Genomic DNA, 20,117 nt, shown 5'->3' on the forward strand with positions numbered 1-20,117 from the left:
CAGCAGCTTGATTCAAGGAGGAGTTTTCTGCTGAAGTGTGTGGTTGACAAACGTGGCATGGAACATTTACATCTTCTCGAGGACAAAGAATTCTAGAATATGGAATTGGAAGCGCCTGCTTAGTTGAATTTTTTATATTGTGCTTGGTTAGCAAGCAATACCATATGCCAGGGAAAAACACACAATTGGATGAATTTGAATGAGTGTAATTTTCTTTTTTTTATGATCAATAACCATTGAATTACTTTAAGATAAACAGTGTTCTAAGCATTAGGAAGCCAAAGTAAAAATTTTTTTCAGCTATATTGTTATGTTTAGAGATGAGATTCCATGAAGATAATAATTTCATCAGATCTGACAACAGAAATTGTAAAACATATTCTGACTTCACAGAGCCATTAAAATATGAACAATACTCAGAATTTATAAAATTTGGTATTTCAATATAATTGCATATATGCAAATATTTGTGCATACACGTGAATACACACATGGATTGAAAATTAAGTTTTATTCTCTCTTTTCTGCTTTTTTCTCCCCCTTTTCAGCATCTTCCCCTTATTAATCTATTTCTTTTTTTTTAAAGATTTTATTTATTTATTTTTAGAGAAAGGGGAAGGGAGGGAGAAAGACAGGGAGAGAAACATCGATGTGCAAGGGATACACAGATCAGTTGCCTCTTGCATGACCCAAACTGGGGACCCAGCCCGCAACCCAGGCATGTGCCCTGACTGGGAATTGAACTGGCAACCTTTCAGTTCACAGGCCAGCACTCAATCCAATGAGCCACACTAGCCAGGGCTATTTCTATTTCTTAACTTCCCTGCTTTCTCAAATTAGATGTGTCTATCTTTGTCATTTCCTGTTCTTTCAATATCAAGTAACACCAATGAAACAAAACAATATGGAATGTGTTAATTATTTTTCACAGTGTGGATATGTGTCAGAATTTGGAAAACCATGTCAATTTTGTCTCTTTTCAGTCTTACCTCCTCTTCGTCTTTCCCCGTCCCATTTTCCTGTGGATTGAGACGTGGGACTCATCTTAGCTCCCGACACCCGAGTTAACGCGCAGTGTGTGCGTGGCCTGTGGGATCTGGGAGCACATCGGGGCCTGGACATCTAGGGTGTCTGATTATGTCCAGGAGTCCTCAGCAGGCCTTTCTTGTCTTTGTGTTCCACATGGGGTTTGGGGGGCTGTTAACCCTCAAACAAGTTGCTGTAGGACCAGAGCATGGTCATGTTTGAAAATGATTTCAAGTGCTTTGGAACAATTGTTGTAAACTTTTTTTTTTTCTGTATCCGTGATTCTCAAACAATTCCCTGGAGTGCTTGTCAAAACTCAGATTGCTGGGCCTCACCCCACAGTTGCTGATTTGGTAGGTCTGGGGCAGGAACTTATTCCGTGAAACACACTTTGAGAACTGCTGTTTTTCATCTGCTGGCATTTATCTCCATGTGTAATTTCCACTCCAACACCAGAACGCTGTTTCTGAAGGGCGGCAGCAACCCAGCCCTCTCCTACAGAAACATGATGCGAGCTAACTATGAAGGTGAAAATTTGTCATAGCCACAGCAAAGAAGTCAAAATAAAAGGTGAAATTAACTCAAGTAGTCTATTTTAACACAATATATTCAAAGTATCATTTTAACATAGATGCAATCACATCAGTGAGTGTTTTTTTTAACATTCTTTTCCCACAGTGGCTTCCAGTGTGTATTCAGCACCTGTCAGCTCGGATTAGCTGCATTTCAAGTGCTCGGTGGCCCCCTAGGACCGGTGGCTGCTGTGTCAGACAGTGCAATTTTAAGATTTGCTCTTTCCTTGAAGACTCCTTCTTTCCTTTCTTAAAATGCACTATTTTTTAGGTATTTGTGGGAAATTTGGTGTCTCTTTCTTCAGTGTATTTCGTGATAGAGAGGACATCCCCTGTGGTCACATATTCTGCAATCGGGAAATCTTGAGTCGGTTTCAGTATGTGTGGCTCGTCAGTAATGGTCCTACAGGGATCATGGAGGGACAGTGGCAGAGACCAGCCTGGGGACTGGAATAAGAGGAAAGTTTACCTCTATGTTCTGGGGAAAAAAATGCTCTCTGAGCTCCTCCTCAGAAATTAAAAAAAAGATCAGATTAAGGAGTAAGTGATAGAATGAGGGTTGGTTTGTGAATGAGAGTTCAGTAAGAAAGGGGAAGCAGTGTTTTGTGAAAGACACTGAAGAAAATGAAACAAACAAAAACCAGGCTGTGGTACACGGAAGGTGCATAGTATATGAAGTCTCACCGTGTACACTTATATATGCAGACTGCTCAGGTACAGTTTGCTTTTGACTCTTTTGATTGCTGCCATAAAGAATTGTATTACTGTAATTCATGCATCATCATAGTCTGATGATAAAAGAAAATAAGACGAGAACACCACCTTTTATGTGTTTTTTCCTCTTTTAACATGATGACACGTGAGATGTAAGTTACAATAAGTCAATTAGCAGATGTACATAGGGTCTTGGGGACTCCTAAAAATAATGAGTGTCAAACCTCAAACTTCAAAATAATGAGTGACGTTAGCCCTTTAAATGCACTCATAAAGAAAGCAGCGTTAAAGCTGAGCTTTCAAAAACCTGGTCACGAGTCAGTGAAGGTTGGAATAAACGTCTTGCTTAGACCAATGGGAGCGCAACCCGAGTTCAGAGAACAGTGGCTGTTCAACTCTGCTGCCTTCAGAAGAAGGAGCGTTTGTCTCTGAAGTGTTGGATCTCTGTTGTCTCTCTCTCTTTTAAGTTGGTTAAAAACAAATACCATGTTTAAGTAGAGTAGCATTAAAAATTGACGAAGCCATACGTACTGATATATATGATAATGATTGCCCCTGTACTGCCCTGACATTTGAGTTTTGTTGAAGACTTTTATCCCGTGGTACTTTCTGTTCACGGCTCACTGTCTCTCACTTCAGTGTGGGATAACGCAGTAGGCACTCGACACCATCTGAAGTGACTAAAGGGTTTGAGGGGTGGTTACTTCAGAAAAAATTGGCATTTCAGAAAGACGTGTTTTCCCCTCGATCTCTGCTGATGTTTGAAGTCTTCAAAGCGCTGCTCTGATCAGAGAACAGCATTTCTTGTGAAATAGTTCTCTGTACGAATGCAGTGACTTGAGACAGGCTCACTGTTGGTTCAGATCCTCTCGTCTAGAAGCTGCTTTTACTGAAGGGGCTGCCAGCTGAGGCCTGGAGCTCGAAAGAGTGGTCGTCAGTGCAGAATACGTAAATATAAATTAACCTAGCTTTAAAATGAACTTCAAAGTCAATAAAAATGGAGTATTTAAAAAAAATATGTTGAAGTAGTCAAGTTTCTAGCCCACACTGCTCATCGAAACATAGGATTACATGTAAAGGGAATGTGAGGAGAGGTGACTTTCCATTTTCTCAGTCCACTGGTTTATTATTTCCAATCTACTTTTTTGTTAAATATTTATCCACAATGCTAAAGGTTTCACTTCAAAAGAAGTTGGCTAGTAGTTATCAAATACTTGTATGTGCTTGGAACTACGCTGAATAATTTTCAGGAATCCTTCTGCTTCTAATACCACCTTTGTGAATACTGTTATTTCCTCTCCATTGTACGCCTGTGGAAACAGGCTGAAAGAGGTGAAGTCCTTTGGTGCTTTGGGTCCTGTGTGGCAGAGCCAGGGTGAGAACCGGCCTTTTGATGCCAAGCCCACTGCCTTCACCTTCATATTCTTCTTTTATGAAAAAGCATAGGATCCTCCAGATTCCTTTCTACTCCACACTTAGGGAAAACTGAGTAAAAAATACATTCCACAAATAAGTCCCAGGGATTCTCATGCAGCCTTGGCTCTAGACCCTTTCCAGGTGTAGCACGGCCTAAGTGTTACTCATATTCCCACTCTAAGACTAAGAAGGTCTAGTGACAAACCATCATGTAGATTAAACAGCTAATTACTTATCTGACTGGCACTTCTACATAAATACTGATACTATTTTTTAAAAAAGGACAGTTGTAGTTGGCTCAGATTTAGAACATCAAACAGTATTGGAGACGTGGAAAAATGAAACATTAGAAGTCAGACTTCCAACCTGGGTTCTAATCTAACAACCCATTTAATTTTTTCCCCAACATGTATATGCATGGGTTGAATTAGCATCTTACGAGACTCAATTCTTTTTGAATCAGGGAACATCTACTTTGGGAAAAAAGCACAGGTGAAATTTTGTATATCATTCAGGGGTTTCGTGGGCCCTCCAAAGTCCATAGGGTTTTTTTTTATTTTTATTAGTTGATCATTAGTTGATTCCTTGCATTTTATTTCACTTCATGAATGGAAGAATTGTATGGCTGTGCTGTAGGAAGAACCTTTGTAGATAAAACTTTCTGATACACAGATGTTGGACTTCAGGTGGATTGATGCCGATTGAATCACATTTGTTCAACATCCTGGGATAATGCCTGATATAGCCTGTATTGACTGGACCAGAATTTCTGAAGAGGTGGCTGTGGAGCTCTGAAAAGAGCAGGTGGACTTGGAATTGTCAGGCTTGGTTAATTTGGAAACTTTCTTACCCTTCTTGGTCTCAGTTTGTCCTTTCGTGTAAAGAATGCAGAATGTCTGTGTCATGTGATTATGTGGCATTTAAAAGAAATAACAGACAATGAGCTCTGTAGGTAAATCAACCAATAGGTAGGAATGAGCCTGGTGATGTTCCTCATGTGTTTTCTTGTTGCTTGAGCACTTCTCAGAGGGTCATGCCTGGCTGGCTAGGGGGTGCAGACCTGGCAGGTCAGAGACACTGCAGTGCAGCTGATGGTGCAGAAAGGTCCCTGGGGACTGTGGGCACAGCCTCTTCACAGGTAATGGGAAACCACAGGACCTAGAGAGGCCACCTGAGAAAGGGGGATGAACATGAAAATCAGTATTGCTAAGAGAGGGAGTTGGGCTAAAACTTTTGGAAAATCAGTTAGTCTTTGAACCTGTGATCCCAAAGGGCTGGAAGAGCAGCAAGAGAATCTTTTGATGAAGGAAACCTTCATCTAATAAATCTAACATGTAATCAGTGTTAACATACAGTAATATCAGAACTCATTAAGTAATGATATACTTGGGAAGGCTATAAGAACACATCTATGCATTCACTCTTTCTTATTATCCTATAGGCAGGCGTGAAAGATTTTTGAGAGAGGTCATATCATTTTGCATTAATTAACCCAGCAGGTTTCCTTGGTTATTGGGTTGACCTTGAAATCTCTACTTCTGTTTTCATTTCTCTTGCAAGGATGAGGTCTAATGTCTTAGGTCTGGAAGAATTAAGTCTTTTTTCCTCTTTTTGAGCTTTAGTTTTAATGTTTTCCCTTTTAATTGGGGTAACTTCTGCATATTTTAAGTCATTTATGAAACCCCAATCTTCTTAATGTCTAGTAGATGACTGATCCATTTTTCCCCCGCTTTTATTTTCAGATTGAAGAATTCCGAAGGCTGAGGACACATGTGAAGGGGGCGGAACTTGTGGAGGGCTGTGACGGGATTTTGGGAGACAATTTTAGACCCACGCAGCCACTTAGTGACAGAGTCATCAGAGCTGCATTTCAATAGCCTGAAAGCGCAGGACGAGCCCGCCTTCACCCGGTATGTGCAGATGAATGGACACACAGTGGTGTAAACCTATCAGACCAGAGTTACTCTCGTGGTGATCTGGATAATTCAGCAGTATGAATTTTATTTTGATAAAGTTTATGACCCGTTTTTAAGCTCCGTTAAGTTACAAGTGAAATAGTTTCATAAAATTTTTGTAGTGTTGAAAAAATATCTGCAATCCTTATATCTGTCACCAGAGTAGCCTTTCATGTCAAACTTGGCTTTACTATGGGCTTTCATAAGGAAAGGCACCCTGAGACAGAGAAACAGGGGTGTGCAAGCACCCCTTTGGTACTTTACTACGTTGAGTCCCTGAAACTTCAACAGTCACCTCCTGATGACTGAGGAACGTAAAGGAAGGGACTAGAGTATGTGAGCCTCAGAGCTGACCCTCACTGTCTACTGCAGGTTTGATTGTGTTGTTTTGGGGCGTAAGAGAGGGCAGATCTGCCATGAATGAAAATACTTGTCCTATGGAAGTGCTGTTATTTGATAATCAAGGAGCCCTGATTAATAATCTGAATATGGGTTTTTCATTGATTAAAGAAACATAACATATACATTTTAATAGATTGAATTCAATATATGTATTCCTTACCCTTATGGAACTAACAAAATAAGTATCACAAACATGGAGAAGATAAAGTCTACAAAAATGACTATATGCTGAATTATTTCTTTACCTTATAAATTGCCTAAGAATGCATTCATAGGTTAGCACCAGGCTGGCACACCATGCTTCCTGTAAGAGAATAGCATCTGTTGAAATAGGTTCCTGGGTAAGCAGGACAGAGCTTTGACTGTTTAACGGGCCATTGGGAGCATATAATCACGTACTGTGTGAGTGGCACAGTGAATGGACTGGTGAGTCACAGGTGAATAGAAGTCTTGGGCGTCCAGAAGCTCACAGTCTCATGAACTAGACAGTAGACACAGGAATTTTAAAAGGTGATCATTTTGTCCATGTTTCCTAATCCATTGTTCTTGCCTCTATTATTACTATACTCTGTGTACCCAGTATTCCAGACAAACTGTCTTTTTTCTTCTGCGATTGGGCTTTGCTCACACAATCCCTCCCACCCTGCCTCTTGCCTGTTGATATCCTAGCCACCCTGTGGGCCCAACTCAAATACGGCTCTCAGCATGAGTTCTAGGCTTCTCCTTTAAATTGTACCTCTTATTTCACATTATTTCTTCCATTTAGCTATTTGTGTATTTCTTATTTTTTTTGTTAGATTTCAAGCTTCTTCAGGGTTGAAACATGTTTATTTTACTTTGAATCCATCGCGACACATAACACTTTGTATTTTGAATGTCTAGGCAAATCAGAAGTTTCCTAGAACCGTGCATGTCATATATTCCAGTCACTCATTCATTCTCAGTTTCTGTGTTAGACAGTACAGTTCCTCTCACCTTCTAATTTTGGAGATGATGAGAGCCAGGCAAAGTTGTCTTTGGTAGGAATGAGAAGAAACCTTTAGTAATTCATATATGGTAACAATGGAGAAAATCCAAGAGTGCTTTAAGCCAAGCCTTATAGTAGAGGCTAAAAACATATATTCAATTAAAAATCATTATTGAGCACCTGCTATGTGATTGGTTCTGGGTATGCAGAGTTGAGAAGGACAGATGTGGTCCCTACCCTCATAAAACAGAGTCTGAGGTGGGGAGCCTGACATGGAAAAATAAAGACTTAAAATATGCAATTATAAATTATAAGAAAGTCCATGATTGAGAAGAACGAAGAATGTAGGGAAGGAGATTTCTGATAAAAGGAGTATCTTTTGCAGAGGTCCCGAGGGGCTTCTCCTTTTGGAGGAGCTGAGAATTTAATACATTGAGGCACCTGAAGGAAGACCTTGTGAGTCTGGGAATAGAAACCAAAGTGGAAAGTTAGGCAGGGCCCATTCTTAGAGGGTCTATCAGCCACGTGAAAGCATCTCTATTCCGTTGTTGATGTGTTGAGATCTCATAAAGACTTCTACTTAGGGAGTGGCCCGATCCCATGCATGTTTTGAGCTGATCACAGGGATGTCATAGACAGGACGATGTAGAGTATGAAGGGAGAAGGCAGAGATGCTGGGCTGGGAGGCGAGCAGAGGCTGCAGCAACAGAGGGGATGAGATTGAAGGAGACTTTTTTCCTTAATTGACATAAAATTGACAAACAGCATTGTGTAAATTTAAGGCGTACATCTTGTTGATTTGATACACTTAAGTATTGCAATGTGATTACCATGGTAGCATTAGCTAATGTCTGTCATGTCACATATAGAGCATTTCTTTTTTGCGGTGAGAATGAGACTTCTTCTTTTTTAAAAAACAAAAGAAATACTAGAATTCTCTGTATTTTCAGGGGAATGAGCCAGTAGATGGAGGGGCTGAAGATGCTGTTTCTCAGAGGGGGTGAAAAGTTGAAAAGAGATGAAATCCTAAGCAAATTTGGAGACTGACATTTTTTTAATGGAGTAGACACTTTATGAGCTTTAATAGGAAGGAAGAGGAGGTGATGATTTATATACTTTGGGATGGTATGACTTGTTTTTATTATTTCAGGAAGAATGGTGTAGCAGCTAGGAGGGGCAAGAGCAGCAGGGGAAATGGGAGATTGGAGCAGAGTGAAGGGTGGAAGGGTGGGCTTACAGGAGCGACCAGTGAGCAGGGCAGGCAGTGAGGTCTGAAGAGGTTTGGCGAACATGAATTTGTGATTTTCTCCAGCCTAAGTTTAGTATACTATCTGTGAATATCAGTAATTATGAATGACACTTTCTAATGAAATAAGATTCTCTTGAATTTTTGATCCATATGTCCCTGGACCAGAGTTACCTCTCTATAAATATTTAAATAAACAACACTATTTTATCGCTCTTACACATGCACACACAGCGTGAGAGCTTAATGTTAATGAGATTATATATATTTCAGATACGTCATATTCACAGTGTGATAGATAATGTGTAATTATCAAAGTCTTAAATCAATGATAATTTAGGTATTTTAAAAGGAAGATGGATTTCTGTCCATTTCTTGGAGGCTGAGATCACTTAAAGGAGGTCATTTTCCCCGAAATTCCTAAGAGCGATGCAGGCTTCTTTCAAAGGCAACGCCAATTCTGACATCATCTTTTTATGATTACATTTTCGATCATTTTATCTTGAAATGTGTTATACAAATCTAGTTATAGTTTTACATAAAAATTATATTGGGAAATCAGACTTATGGATGTATGCTTTTTATTTGATATTTAATAATGCCCTAAGGCAGGTAATTCAAATTTTTATTAAAGTGAAATGATTTGACAGTCAGACTTTGAATTTAATGCATGAATGTTTCATGTAAGCTCTTGGAACTGAAAGGAAAAAAAAAACTTTTTTCCTAGTAGTTCTCTAAAAAGTGTTTAAAATAATTTAGATTTATTTTAGCTATGTTTTACTAAAATAACTCGAGTTTTTGGACTTAGAATGGCACTTTTTTGCATGACACGTCTAGACATCTGAAGGGATTTGATAACCCAGACTCATTACTCCCGTGAATAATCTGTGACTTGGCCCATTACCGTTTCAGAGGCATGAACTCCGATTCTATACTTGTATAAAGAATTAGCATATAACTCACCCAAGTGCAGTGTTAGTTCAGGTTTCTGGGAGTCGGTCGACATTAAATGGTCCTTTACCTGTTGAATTTTCTACATGGTGTGGGAGAACCAAATCTTAACAACAACAAACAACAAACAAGAACAAGCATTAGGTCCAGTTTACTTGTTGCTGTTGGTGTCATAATATTGGTGCTAATAAGTGGTTATTTGCCTATTTGTTTCATTAAGTATTAGTCCATTTTTAAAAGGCTATTCTGACTGTTTAGGCCTAGCTATTTCCCCCATGACTCAGGTATCGTTGAACTGCACATATGTTTACGGTAAGTATAATTAATTATAATTAGTTACTCTCTGTAAAAAGCAATGCCACAAAGCTTGTTAAATAGTTTTCCTTTTTTCCACTTACCAGTGGAAAATATAAGTATGCCCTAAATAGATTTAAAAAATGCCCCAAAAATGTGGAAGAGAAAAGAGTACGTATTAAGCAGCCATCTCTGAAACTTGCCCTCATTTTCTTTCTGGGTCTTTGGAGTCCCCCTTGACTGTGTTGAACTCCTCCCCATGTGTACTTCTGAATGAACAATGTCTTCTGAGCTTTAATGAACTATAGCTAGCATCAATTCCATATCAGTTCTCTTTAATAACCTAAAAGAGTTACATGTTAGAAAAGGATAAGGCATTACAGGAGAGGAGGGGATGGGTGGGGAAAGGGAGAATGTCACCTCGGCATGACCAGCTATCAGGGACGTCCAACCTTTCAGTGTCTCTGGGCCCCACTGGAAGAAAAGCAGTTGTCTTGGGCCGCACATTAAATACATTGCGACACATAATCACAAAAAACTCTCATAATGTTTTAAGTACATTCACGATTTTGTGTTGGACTGCATTCACAGCCACCCCGGGGCCGCATGCGGACCACAGACCACAGGTTGGACAGCCCTGAGAGGGAAAAGCTATTATCTTCCCTGGCTGAATGGGAAGCCGGGAGCCGTATTTTAGTCAATAGAACCTGTACTCTTCTCAGTCTGATAATTTAACATAATGTGCAGCATTAGGGTGAGGAATGAAAGCTCGATGGATGCAGCTGTTTTAAATTTATTGTGTCAGAATTTCTCGAAAATGGAATGACTTTCTTAAAGGGTTTCAAAATGATTTCAAGAAAACACCCTGATACCAAGGGTGCTCATCCTATCTATTGTGTTTTGATTATGTGCTATAAAATTGTTATTAACCCAAGAATAAAAAATATCAAAACTATATAGGCATTTCTTCAAGATTAGTAAACAAGGAAAGTAGTCCTGGCTTCCATGTTTGTACCCTTTTTATATTTTAGAAACGTTAATCATTTATTGTGCATAAAAATTTCTGAATAATTTAGTTTTCTTCCACCCCTATGAATTCATACAAAATTGTGTTTGGGTAGGAAAAAAGAGAACATTTTGCAATCATGCATGTTGAACATTAATATATTCTGATACCTTAAATAGATTTTGTGGTTTTAAACCTAAAGGATTTATTTTCCATAAGAAAGTCACCGAGAACAAATTATCTTCTCTAAATATGTTCTCTTATGTCTTTTACCTCATGAGTGCTCATTTTTGGTCATTTACTCAAACCACATTTTTGGCTTTGTTTTTCCACTTTGAGACTTAAGAAAACCTTAAGAGACATGCATGTCAATTTCTTCCTCCTTTATCTGTTGTGTGTTCTCTCTAGTTCTCTCTCCCCTGATGAAGTTCAGAGGTTTAGGAAAGCAGAGGCATGGTAGAACTAGGGCACTCACTGTCGGAGCCCTCACAGCTCAGCCTGAGGGGCTGCTCTCTCCATGGGGACTCACCCACACCCACAGCTTCTGTTGCCACTAAATACGATGATCCACTCATTTATATTCCTAGACCACATGTCTCTTTTAAGTTCTAGAACCAAGCGCCTGACTGACAGTGTGACTTTTCTTTTGGATGTGTCAAAGGCATCTCAAACTCAACATACACACAACTGAGTTTATGATATTCCTTCACAGACTTGGCTCTCTTGAAGTTTTCTTAGAAACCCAAGTCATACCTGACATTCCTCTTCCTCACCTCACCTCACCTCACATTTCCACTTGTCATCCAGTTCTGCAGATTTTCCTTCTGGCAGCTCCAAATTCATCTGTACCAAGTTCTGTCCGGAAAAAGTCCAACCATGTTAATATAACAAGAACGGCTTGCATGACATCGAAGTAACTTGGCAGCCAAGGAGAGTGGACAGGAATGTGCACGTGTGAACAATGATGACCTCACTGCACTAGTCAGTGGGAGTGGTAGAAGCCATTGAGTGAGCATGTGTACTGTGTGACTGTCACATTAAAAAATGACTGAGCAAGTAGAGCAACGAATCTGCATCAAATTTTGCATTAAGCTTGACCATTCCTCTGCAGAAACTATTCAAATGATTCAGGAAGCCGCAGCTATGGGATTCTGGTGATTGGCAGCTTCATCAGACAATGCACCTGCTCATGCATTACAACTTGTGCAGTTTTTTGGTGAAACATCAAATCAGCCAGGTGACTCAGCCCCACTACAGCCCAGATTTGGCACCCTGCAACTTCTGGCTTTTCCCAAAACTAAAATCACCTTTGAAAGGGAAGAGATTTCAGACTGTCAATGAGATTTAGGAAAATATGACAGCACAGCTGATGGCAATTGGGAGAACTGAGTGAGGTCCCAAGGTGCCTACTTTGATGGGGACTGAGGCATCATTGTCCTATGTACAGTGTTTCTTGTACCTTGTATCTTCTTTAATAAATGCCTCTATTTTTCACAGTACATGGCTGGATACTCTCTGGAAAGACCTGATGTCTTTATCTTCATCATCACAACCCATAAAATTAGCATCATCTCTCACCTAGACTGTTGCAAGAGCATCCTCCTCTTCTATGTAGGATTGTTCACGAAAGATTTATAAAAATAACAGACATGGATGACATAGGGCACTCATATGTGTGTGTCAATTCTGAGGGATTGATACAAGCGTGTAAAGTAGGATTCTGAATCCATACCTGAGCACAGTGGAAAAATAACTAATTGGCACCATTTTCCATTAGGGGCTGGTGGTGGTATTGTGGTTTGTTATTGCCATCCACATGATGTGTAGTATTGTTGCCATCTGATTCAAATGCCTCAGCTAGTGAGGTACAGTCTTTCGAAATGGGCTTTGGAAAATTTATCTGCATTAGATCTACAAATATGTAAGTTGTTGTGTTAGCAATTACAAGGAAGTACAAAAACATAATGAAAGGATGAAGTTCTCTAATTCACTTTCTACTTAATATTTTCATTTCATTGTGTAATAGTTACAGTCCTGATGATTATATATAGCAAAATGTTTACATATAGCTTCCGTTTTCCATTACAGTGCTGCTTAAATCCCTTAGAAATTTCTGAATTCTTGTAAATTCAGTGGTTAGAAACTTATAAAGGCCTTTACGCCTTGTCTGTAGAAAATATTTTCAGGAACAGCTTAGAATCATGGAGTTGAATTGGATCTCAGAAAATTATTTAATCTAGTTTTCTGCCTGAGGTCTTCAACTACATTATTCTAGGTGGTTGCTTCCCTTACTTAGAAACAAACAAGCTACCAAACCTTTGTTGTCTGACAATACCTACTTCAGAGTGTTTTTACTCCTGCCTAATGCAAAAAAGAAAGAAAAACCCTCATGAAATACTGTCTGTAAAGTATTAACTAAATTGGAATGCCATTTCAATAGCAATATTTTTATAGTTTGTCATGAATAAATATTTTTGATTACTGTGACTGGTTATATTCCAAGTCTCCCAAGATTTATATTTTTCTTCTTTTTGCAGCATGTGAGAAGTCCTATAACCTTAATGCTGCAGAGAAACTCATAATTTTTCACAGATAGAAATGTTCATTCTGGTTTTAGTATTGGGACAACCAATGGATCTCCAATAACTTTTCTTTAAAGAATGATTATATTTAGTGGTTCCCAGCAATAAAATCACTGTGATTAGGAATATAAAAGATTGTAAATAAGAATAACAATGTTAGTCATCATCTAAATTAGTCATTTATGGCACATTCCTGTACCTGAAATAGTTCCATAGGAAATAATACTAAAATCCATATTTACTTATAATTATACATAATACAAACCTCTCATTATAATAGTTGCCCAAATCCCAATTCAACCTCATTTCATTGAATTTAATTTCTGGACTAAAAGCATTAAGCTTGAACTAGTGAAAAATGTATAATATGTGCATTTAATTAAGAAGTAATTAGGTACTCAATCACCCTTACAACACACCAGGGATTAGGGAAGAAAGAGGAAAAACATGATGCACTGTAGTGTATAAAATAGTTTTGTTCATTAGTTTAGACTAATTGAGATTGAGAAAGTGTCAAAGTTTCATAACATAGGTTTACTTCTGAGTAACTTTAAAAGCTAATAGTGTTTAATGTTTTATGATACTTTGATGCAAAGAAATGTAGAAATGACCACGCTTTATGCTTTATCCTAGAGTTTTGATTAAGTTTATACATTCATTCTAAGTTATACACATTCGTGAGTGATGGAAAGTAAAAACATATACTCTTTGTAGTTCAGATGTTCTGTTATATTTTATCTAATTTAATCCTCAATTCTGTGAGGCATGTGTTTTTATTTTCATTATAGAGATAAAGAAACTGAGGCTGAGCGAGGTTGATTAACTTGCTCAAGGTCATAGCCATTAAAGTGCAAAGCAAGGATTCAAGCCCAGGCAGGTTTACCTGCAAATCCTGAGCTCTCTCACTACACCACGTTTCACATAACAAAGGGCAGAGAATTAGGAAGTCCTTTGTCTTTGCCTCCTTATCTTTTTTCAGAAAACTTCCTGGGAAGGAGATTTCTGGGGAAAAAGGACATGCATATTTTCATTTTTGGTAACATTGCTAAATTACCCTCTAAGGAGTGGTATGCTGATTTTTGCTTACACCACTGATTATTTTATAGAAGGAGTTTTTGGCCATTTATTTTTACCAGTCATTTTGTATAACTTTCACCTTCTCTCTCATCTTTTTACTCTTCACTTTCTTGAAATGTGCTGATTTCCATCTACCTACTGAACTGGCTGTGGCAAAATTCACCTTTGATTTATTTCTTTTTTTGTTCTTTGTTCCCATATTTCCAAATACACGTTCATGGAAGAAAATTAAAAAAACACAGAAGCAAACATTTCTCAAACCCTCCCCTCGGTGATAGCTGTCCCCAGCGCTGGGACATTCTGGTGAGCGTGGGGGATCTGTAGCACAGGGAGAGATGGCTCAGGTTCATCCTGACTCCACACTAATTAGCTGTGTGACCTTGAGAAAGTTATTAATATCTCTAAATCTCCTTTTTTCAATCACTTAAATGAAGGCCATAATAGTGTCTACCTCATAAAGTGGTTGTGAAGATATGATGAGATAATGTAATCAAAGAGCTTAATTTTGGTCCACAATTAAGTGTTCAATAAATGTGACCTTCAACATAGTTTTGTCCATTTGATCTTTCCTTGTGCACATATGTATTTCACATGGATATGTGGACATATGGTGTCCCTTATGCAATGAAATTATGCAGGCTGTTTTTCTATCTATTTGATGAAATATGTTTTCATGCCATTGAAGAGATGGCATACTTTTAAATGATTGTACATAAGTTGCCTTTAAGTATGTTACAAAATTTACTGAGCTATTCTTCTATTATTGTACATTTAGATCATTCCCAGTATTTTGCTTTAATCAATAATAGATGGTTAATTTATGCATTTATTTCCTTAAACTTTTTTAGTAATAAGATTATTGGATCAGAAAATGAATTGTAATATATATGTATATATGCATATATACTGTAATATACTGTATTAGCATATGACTCTCCCCAAGAATTACATCAGTTTATGTTTCCACTAACCATGTGTCTAACTACACATTTATTTCTTTTTACCTTTATCAACATTGAGTATTTTCATTTTTTATTCTTGCCAATCTGGGTAAAAGGGACTCTGTTACATTATATTAAGTATTCCTGTGAATACCTGATTTTATTCCTGAATTTCCCGTTCTGTCCCATTAATCTGCCTGGTCATGAGCGCCGACCGCAATGTATGTGTCAGGGTGTGTGTTTTAGAGTTTGGCCTGACAGCATCCCTTACTAATCTTTTTGGCAGAATTTTCCTGGCTATTTTCACATGCTTAATTCTCCCAGAGAAAATATAGGATTATTTTATCACAAAGATTGAAATAAAGAATAAAAGAAAAAGAGGGTGAGAAAAAGTGAGAGAAAAAGAAAGGAAAAAGAATCTTGCTGGAAATTTTCATTTAGATTGCATTGACTATACCGTATTTTTTGGACCATAAGATGCACCTACGTTTTGGAGGAGGAAAATAGCGAAAAAAGTTTTGAAGCAAAAAATGTGGTAAAATATCTAATAACATAAATAATATTTCACCAATGTAAATGTAAACTACATTCGGACTATAAGATGCACCCCCATGTTCCTTCCAAATTTGTGGAAAAAAGTGCATCTTATAGTCTGAAAAATACAGTATATATAGTAATTTGAAGATAATTGATATTTTACCATATTAAATCTCGGTTAAATAAATATAAACAGGTCTATGTTTATTTAAGTTTTTATGTTCTTTATATGTTGCATAGTTCTCTCTTCTCACTAAATTTACTCCGGCATGTACATTTGGGCTCTGGAGTCAGCCTGAGGTATGTAGCTTGATGAGGAACCATTATCTCCACTTTCTGCTCCACAGCTTGGGTAAATTACTGATATTCTTTCAGCCTCAGTTTCCTCATAAATGAAGTGGAGGCGCTGAGAGTCATACCGCTTAGAGATGTTCTGAGGATTCAGTGAAATATGGTAAAATGCACAGGGCAGAGCTTTGCAAAGGGATAGCATTCAACAAATGGGAGCTATTACAAATATTGTTATAATCAGCAATTTTGATTAGTGTCATTTTCCATTAAAATTATATATTGATTAATATTATTTCATTGGAAAAATAATTGCTTAAGTCTGTCCTTGGCTTTCTTACTAATCTTTTCTATAGTTTCCAATAACACTTCAGCTGATTGTTTTGAATTTTCTAAGTAGACCACGATCACATCTGTAAATGACAATTCTATCTCCTCCATTCTAATTTTAGTACTTACTATTTTATTGCACCATCTAGTACTTTCAGAATAATGTTAAATAAGTTAACAATGATGTCTAGTACTCCTTTTTTATTTCTGATACGCTTGGTTTTTATTTCCAAATGCAGAGGCATTGTCCACTCTCTTTCCTTTAAATATTCAAAAGCATTGATGCTTTTGACCTCTTTCTTTCTGTATTTATTTTTCCTCCTCATGACCTCATCTTGTTACTGGTGGGTGTGCTATAATGGAAGGACATTAACTTTTAGCCTTCTGTTCTGTGTATGGCAGTATTCAAGGGGCTGTGTGAAAATAGAAACATAGACGTAGACTCTCCGTGAAGAAGTTTGCAGCCCACTGTTGGGAGTGAATCAGGTACACAGCTAACTTCCGATCACAGCAGCATGTGGAAACTGCCCGGAGAGAGGGTTCTACTAGTGAACAGGAGAAAGAGACTATTCTGAAAGATCGAATCCCTACTTCTAGCATTCAGCTATTTCTTAGATGACTTATTTTGGAGATTTTACATTGAACTATCTTACTTAAAGAAGGATGCTTTTAGTGGGTTATCAGTGAGCTGAGCCAGACTCACTGAAACTTAGGTCACCTGTGACCTGCACTGGTTTCTGAGAATTAGGACATGTTTGCACATGTACTTCTTTATTTTTGATAGCTGTTCAGGGAATTGTCTAATAGTGATTTGATTTGCCCTCATTCCCAAGGGTATCCTGGTAGAAGATAATTTAGGGTTCAGAAATAGTCACATGAAAGATAGCATCTGTTATCATGATATTGAAATATCTGATAATTTAGAAGACTTCTTACGCTATGGCCATACTTCAAGGCCTCATTATGGGCAGTGATCACTGTATAATAGAAAATTCCCTTTCATAGTTAAGCTTTCATATTATTTATATATAGATAAATGGGTATTTGGAGCAAGTCCCAAAGGAGAGAAAGTCAGCCAGATTACCTTTGCATATTCAATGTGTCATTTCTTTAGATTGATGTACCAAATAAATTTGTATTCTGATTACCAAGGAATACAGTTTTTATGAAAACTTTAGAAAATACACAAATATATAAAAAGGAACTTTTATTTTAAATACTGATAATTCATTAAGCACAGGCAATTAATTTTGTTTCCACCACAAATTGCAGTAAAATAACAGGAAATAGATTTTTTTAAATGCACAAACCTACAAGGATAGCGAAAACAAAAGAGGAACCAACAGCAACAGTATTTGGAAACTGGAAGCAGATGGTTGTGTGGTAATGGATTTAGCAGCTGTGAGGAGCAAGCCTGTTTACAGGACAGAATTTCTCAAAAGTCCTAGGAATTGGTGGCAACAGACATCTCTAGAAGTTGGAGTGCAAGGAGGCTCAAATCGTCTGTATTGGTGAGCAGCTGTTTAAGAAGCACATACATCCCCAGATCCACCCACTCCCAGTCTTTGGAGGATGCCTGGAGATACCCTCTGGAGATGGTGAAGAGAGGCTCTCGTTAGGGGTCATAGGCACAATGGATCAGCGTACCACGCATTAAGTAACATCCTCGTACCTTGTGTTCCCCTCCTCCGCCCCTGCCTTGGCCTCCAATGTATTGGTAGCAAGGCCCCTCCCCAGACAGGTGGCTGGAAGGATCTTTCTGGAGAATATTATACCCAGGGCCTTCTCTGTTGGAATCTACCAGTCAGCTCATCCTGTGGTGAGGGTATAACATAAGGCCCCTGTGTGTGTGGAACCTCCAACCTCATTTCTTGTAGTGGTTGTTCTTTCTTAGGTATGAGCAGTTAAGGATGTTTGAAGAAGGACTATCACATGTAAGAGTCTAAAACAAACAGAAGAAGGTAAGGTCTAGGAAACAAATACCTAGAAAGAGAAAAAGTTCAAAAAGGTTAGCATTCAGATCTTCAGGGAGGTAAGGAAAAAAGTTGCAACCGTTGCATAGGAATAGGATGCTACTAAGAAACTGAAAACATGAAAGCAGAGATGAGGACTTCTGGTCAAGATGGTGGCGTTGGCAGACAACTCACCTCTTTGCACAACCACATCAAATTACAACGAAGACATAGAACAACCATTACTCAGAACCATCAGAAACTGAGTTGAATGGAAGTCTGATGACTGCAGAATTAAATAAACCACATCCATCCAGACTGGTAGGAGGGGTGCAGACACAGAATGGGCTGGTCCCATATCCACAGGCAGTGGATAAAAATTCAGGAGCGAGGAGTCTGAGGCCCCTCAACCCAGGATTTCAGTGCCAGGAAGATAAATACACAAACTTCTCGTTGCAAAAACCAGTGGGTGTTGAATTGGTGGAAGAAACTTCTGGAGCCCCAAGCAATTCCTCTTAAAGAACCCACACTCGGAATCACCTACTCAGACTCACTCCCTCTGAGGTCCAGCGCCAGGGTAGCAGCTTGAAAGACACTAGTGGTATACAGGGAGAAAGTGAAATGTCTGGCATCAGGGCAAGCAGAGGCCATTGTCCCTTTGCTAAACTCTACCCCCACAGAGCTGGCAAGCTGGTGCCATATCTGAGACTCCATCAACCTGGCTAACACTGTTTGACTTGTCTTGGAGATCCCCAGAGGCTTTGCCCCACCCAACTCACAGGCCCATCCAAGCTGCTTTTCCATAAGAATGGCTGGTCTTGGCTCCTAAATCCTATCAAATAAGCAACAACTGGTTTCACTGAGTCCTAGATGTAGCCAGCCTAGATTCACTGCTGGGCCTGGCCTGGGAATCTCTGAGCCCAGCACAAGTAGCAACTATCTCAGATTGCTTTATAGCTCAGGCAGGGTGGCCCCAGACAAAACACCAGTGTGGGTTACTCTTGACCTAAACCACCTGGGAAACCCCAGGGCCTGTGCACCCAGTATATAGCTATAGATCACACTGGAGCACCAATACCCTGCTCCTGCACAGCTGATCCTCCATAGAGGACAGAGGTTGGTTCTCAGTGTTCCCAGCCAGTCCTTGAAGCTGACTGGCCTGGGTAAATTCCTCCCATTGACCTGCCAACAGCAATTAAGTCTCAACAATATGAGGAGGGTGTATTCAGCCCAAATGAAGGGTGTGCCTTGAGTACCCAGCTTGGACCCTACAGGACACCTACTATATTAGGCAACACTACCAAGACATTGAGTCAAAGAAGCTCTACCTGATATGTAGAAACAGACACAGGGAGACATGAGGAGACAACGAAACATGGCTCAAATGAAAGAACAGATCAAATCGCCAGAAAAACAGCTAAGTGAAATGGAGATAAGCAATCTATCAGATGCAGAGTTCAAAATGCTGGTTTTAAGGATGCTCAAGGAACTTAGCAAGGACCTCAGCAGCGTAAAAAAGACCCAGTCAGAAACAAAGGATACACTAATTGAAATAAAGAACAATTTACAGGGAAATAACTAGAGTGGATGAAGCCAAGAATCAAATCAATGATTTGGAGCATAAGGAAGCAAAAAGCAATGTATTAGAAAAACAAGGGGAAAAAGGAATCCAAACAAATGAAGATAGTATAAACAACCTGTGAAACAACTTGAAGAGGTCCCACATTCCCATCATAGGGATGCCAGAAGGAGAAGAGAAAGAGCAAGAAATTGGAAATCTATCTGGAAAAATAGTGACAGAAAACTTCCTTTTTTGGTAAAGGAAATAGATATGCAAGTCCAGGAAGCACAGAGAGTCCTA

At 38.8% G+C, this 20,117-nt stretch overlaps 1 protein-coding gene across 1 annotated transcript in view; it reads left to right on the top strand.

Moving 5' to 3' along the window:
* Positions 1-20,117, top strand: part of CA8 (carbonic anhydrase 8) — a 99,529-nt gene that overhangs the window by 73,587 nt on the left and 5,825 nt on the right. Inside the window, exon 8 of the mRNA XM_024572197.4 lies at positions 5,471-5,638. Coding sequence (XP_024427965.1) covers positions 5,471-5,605 — 135 coding nt within the window. The 3' untranslated portion in view covers positions 5,606-5,638. The remainder of the gene's footprint in view (positions 1-5,470; positions 5,639-20,117) is intronic.

The sequence above is a fragment of the Desmodus rotundus genome, chromosome 8 (assembly GCF_022682495.2).
Source record: "Desmodus rotundus isolate HL8 chromosome 8, HLdesRot8A.1, whole genome shotgun sequence".
In the NCBI taxonomy this organism is placed as follows: Eukaryota; Metazoa; Chordata; class Mammalia; order Chiroptera; family Phyllostomidae; genus Desmodus; species Desmodus rotundus.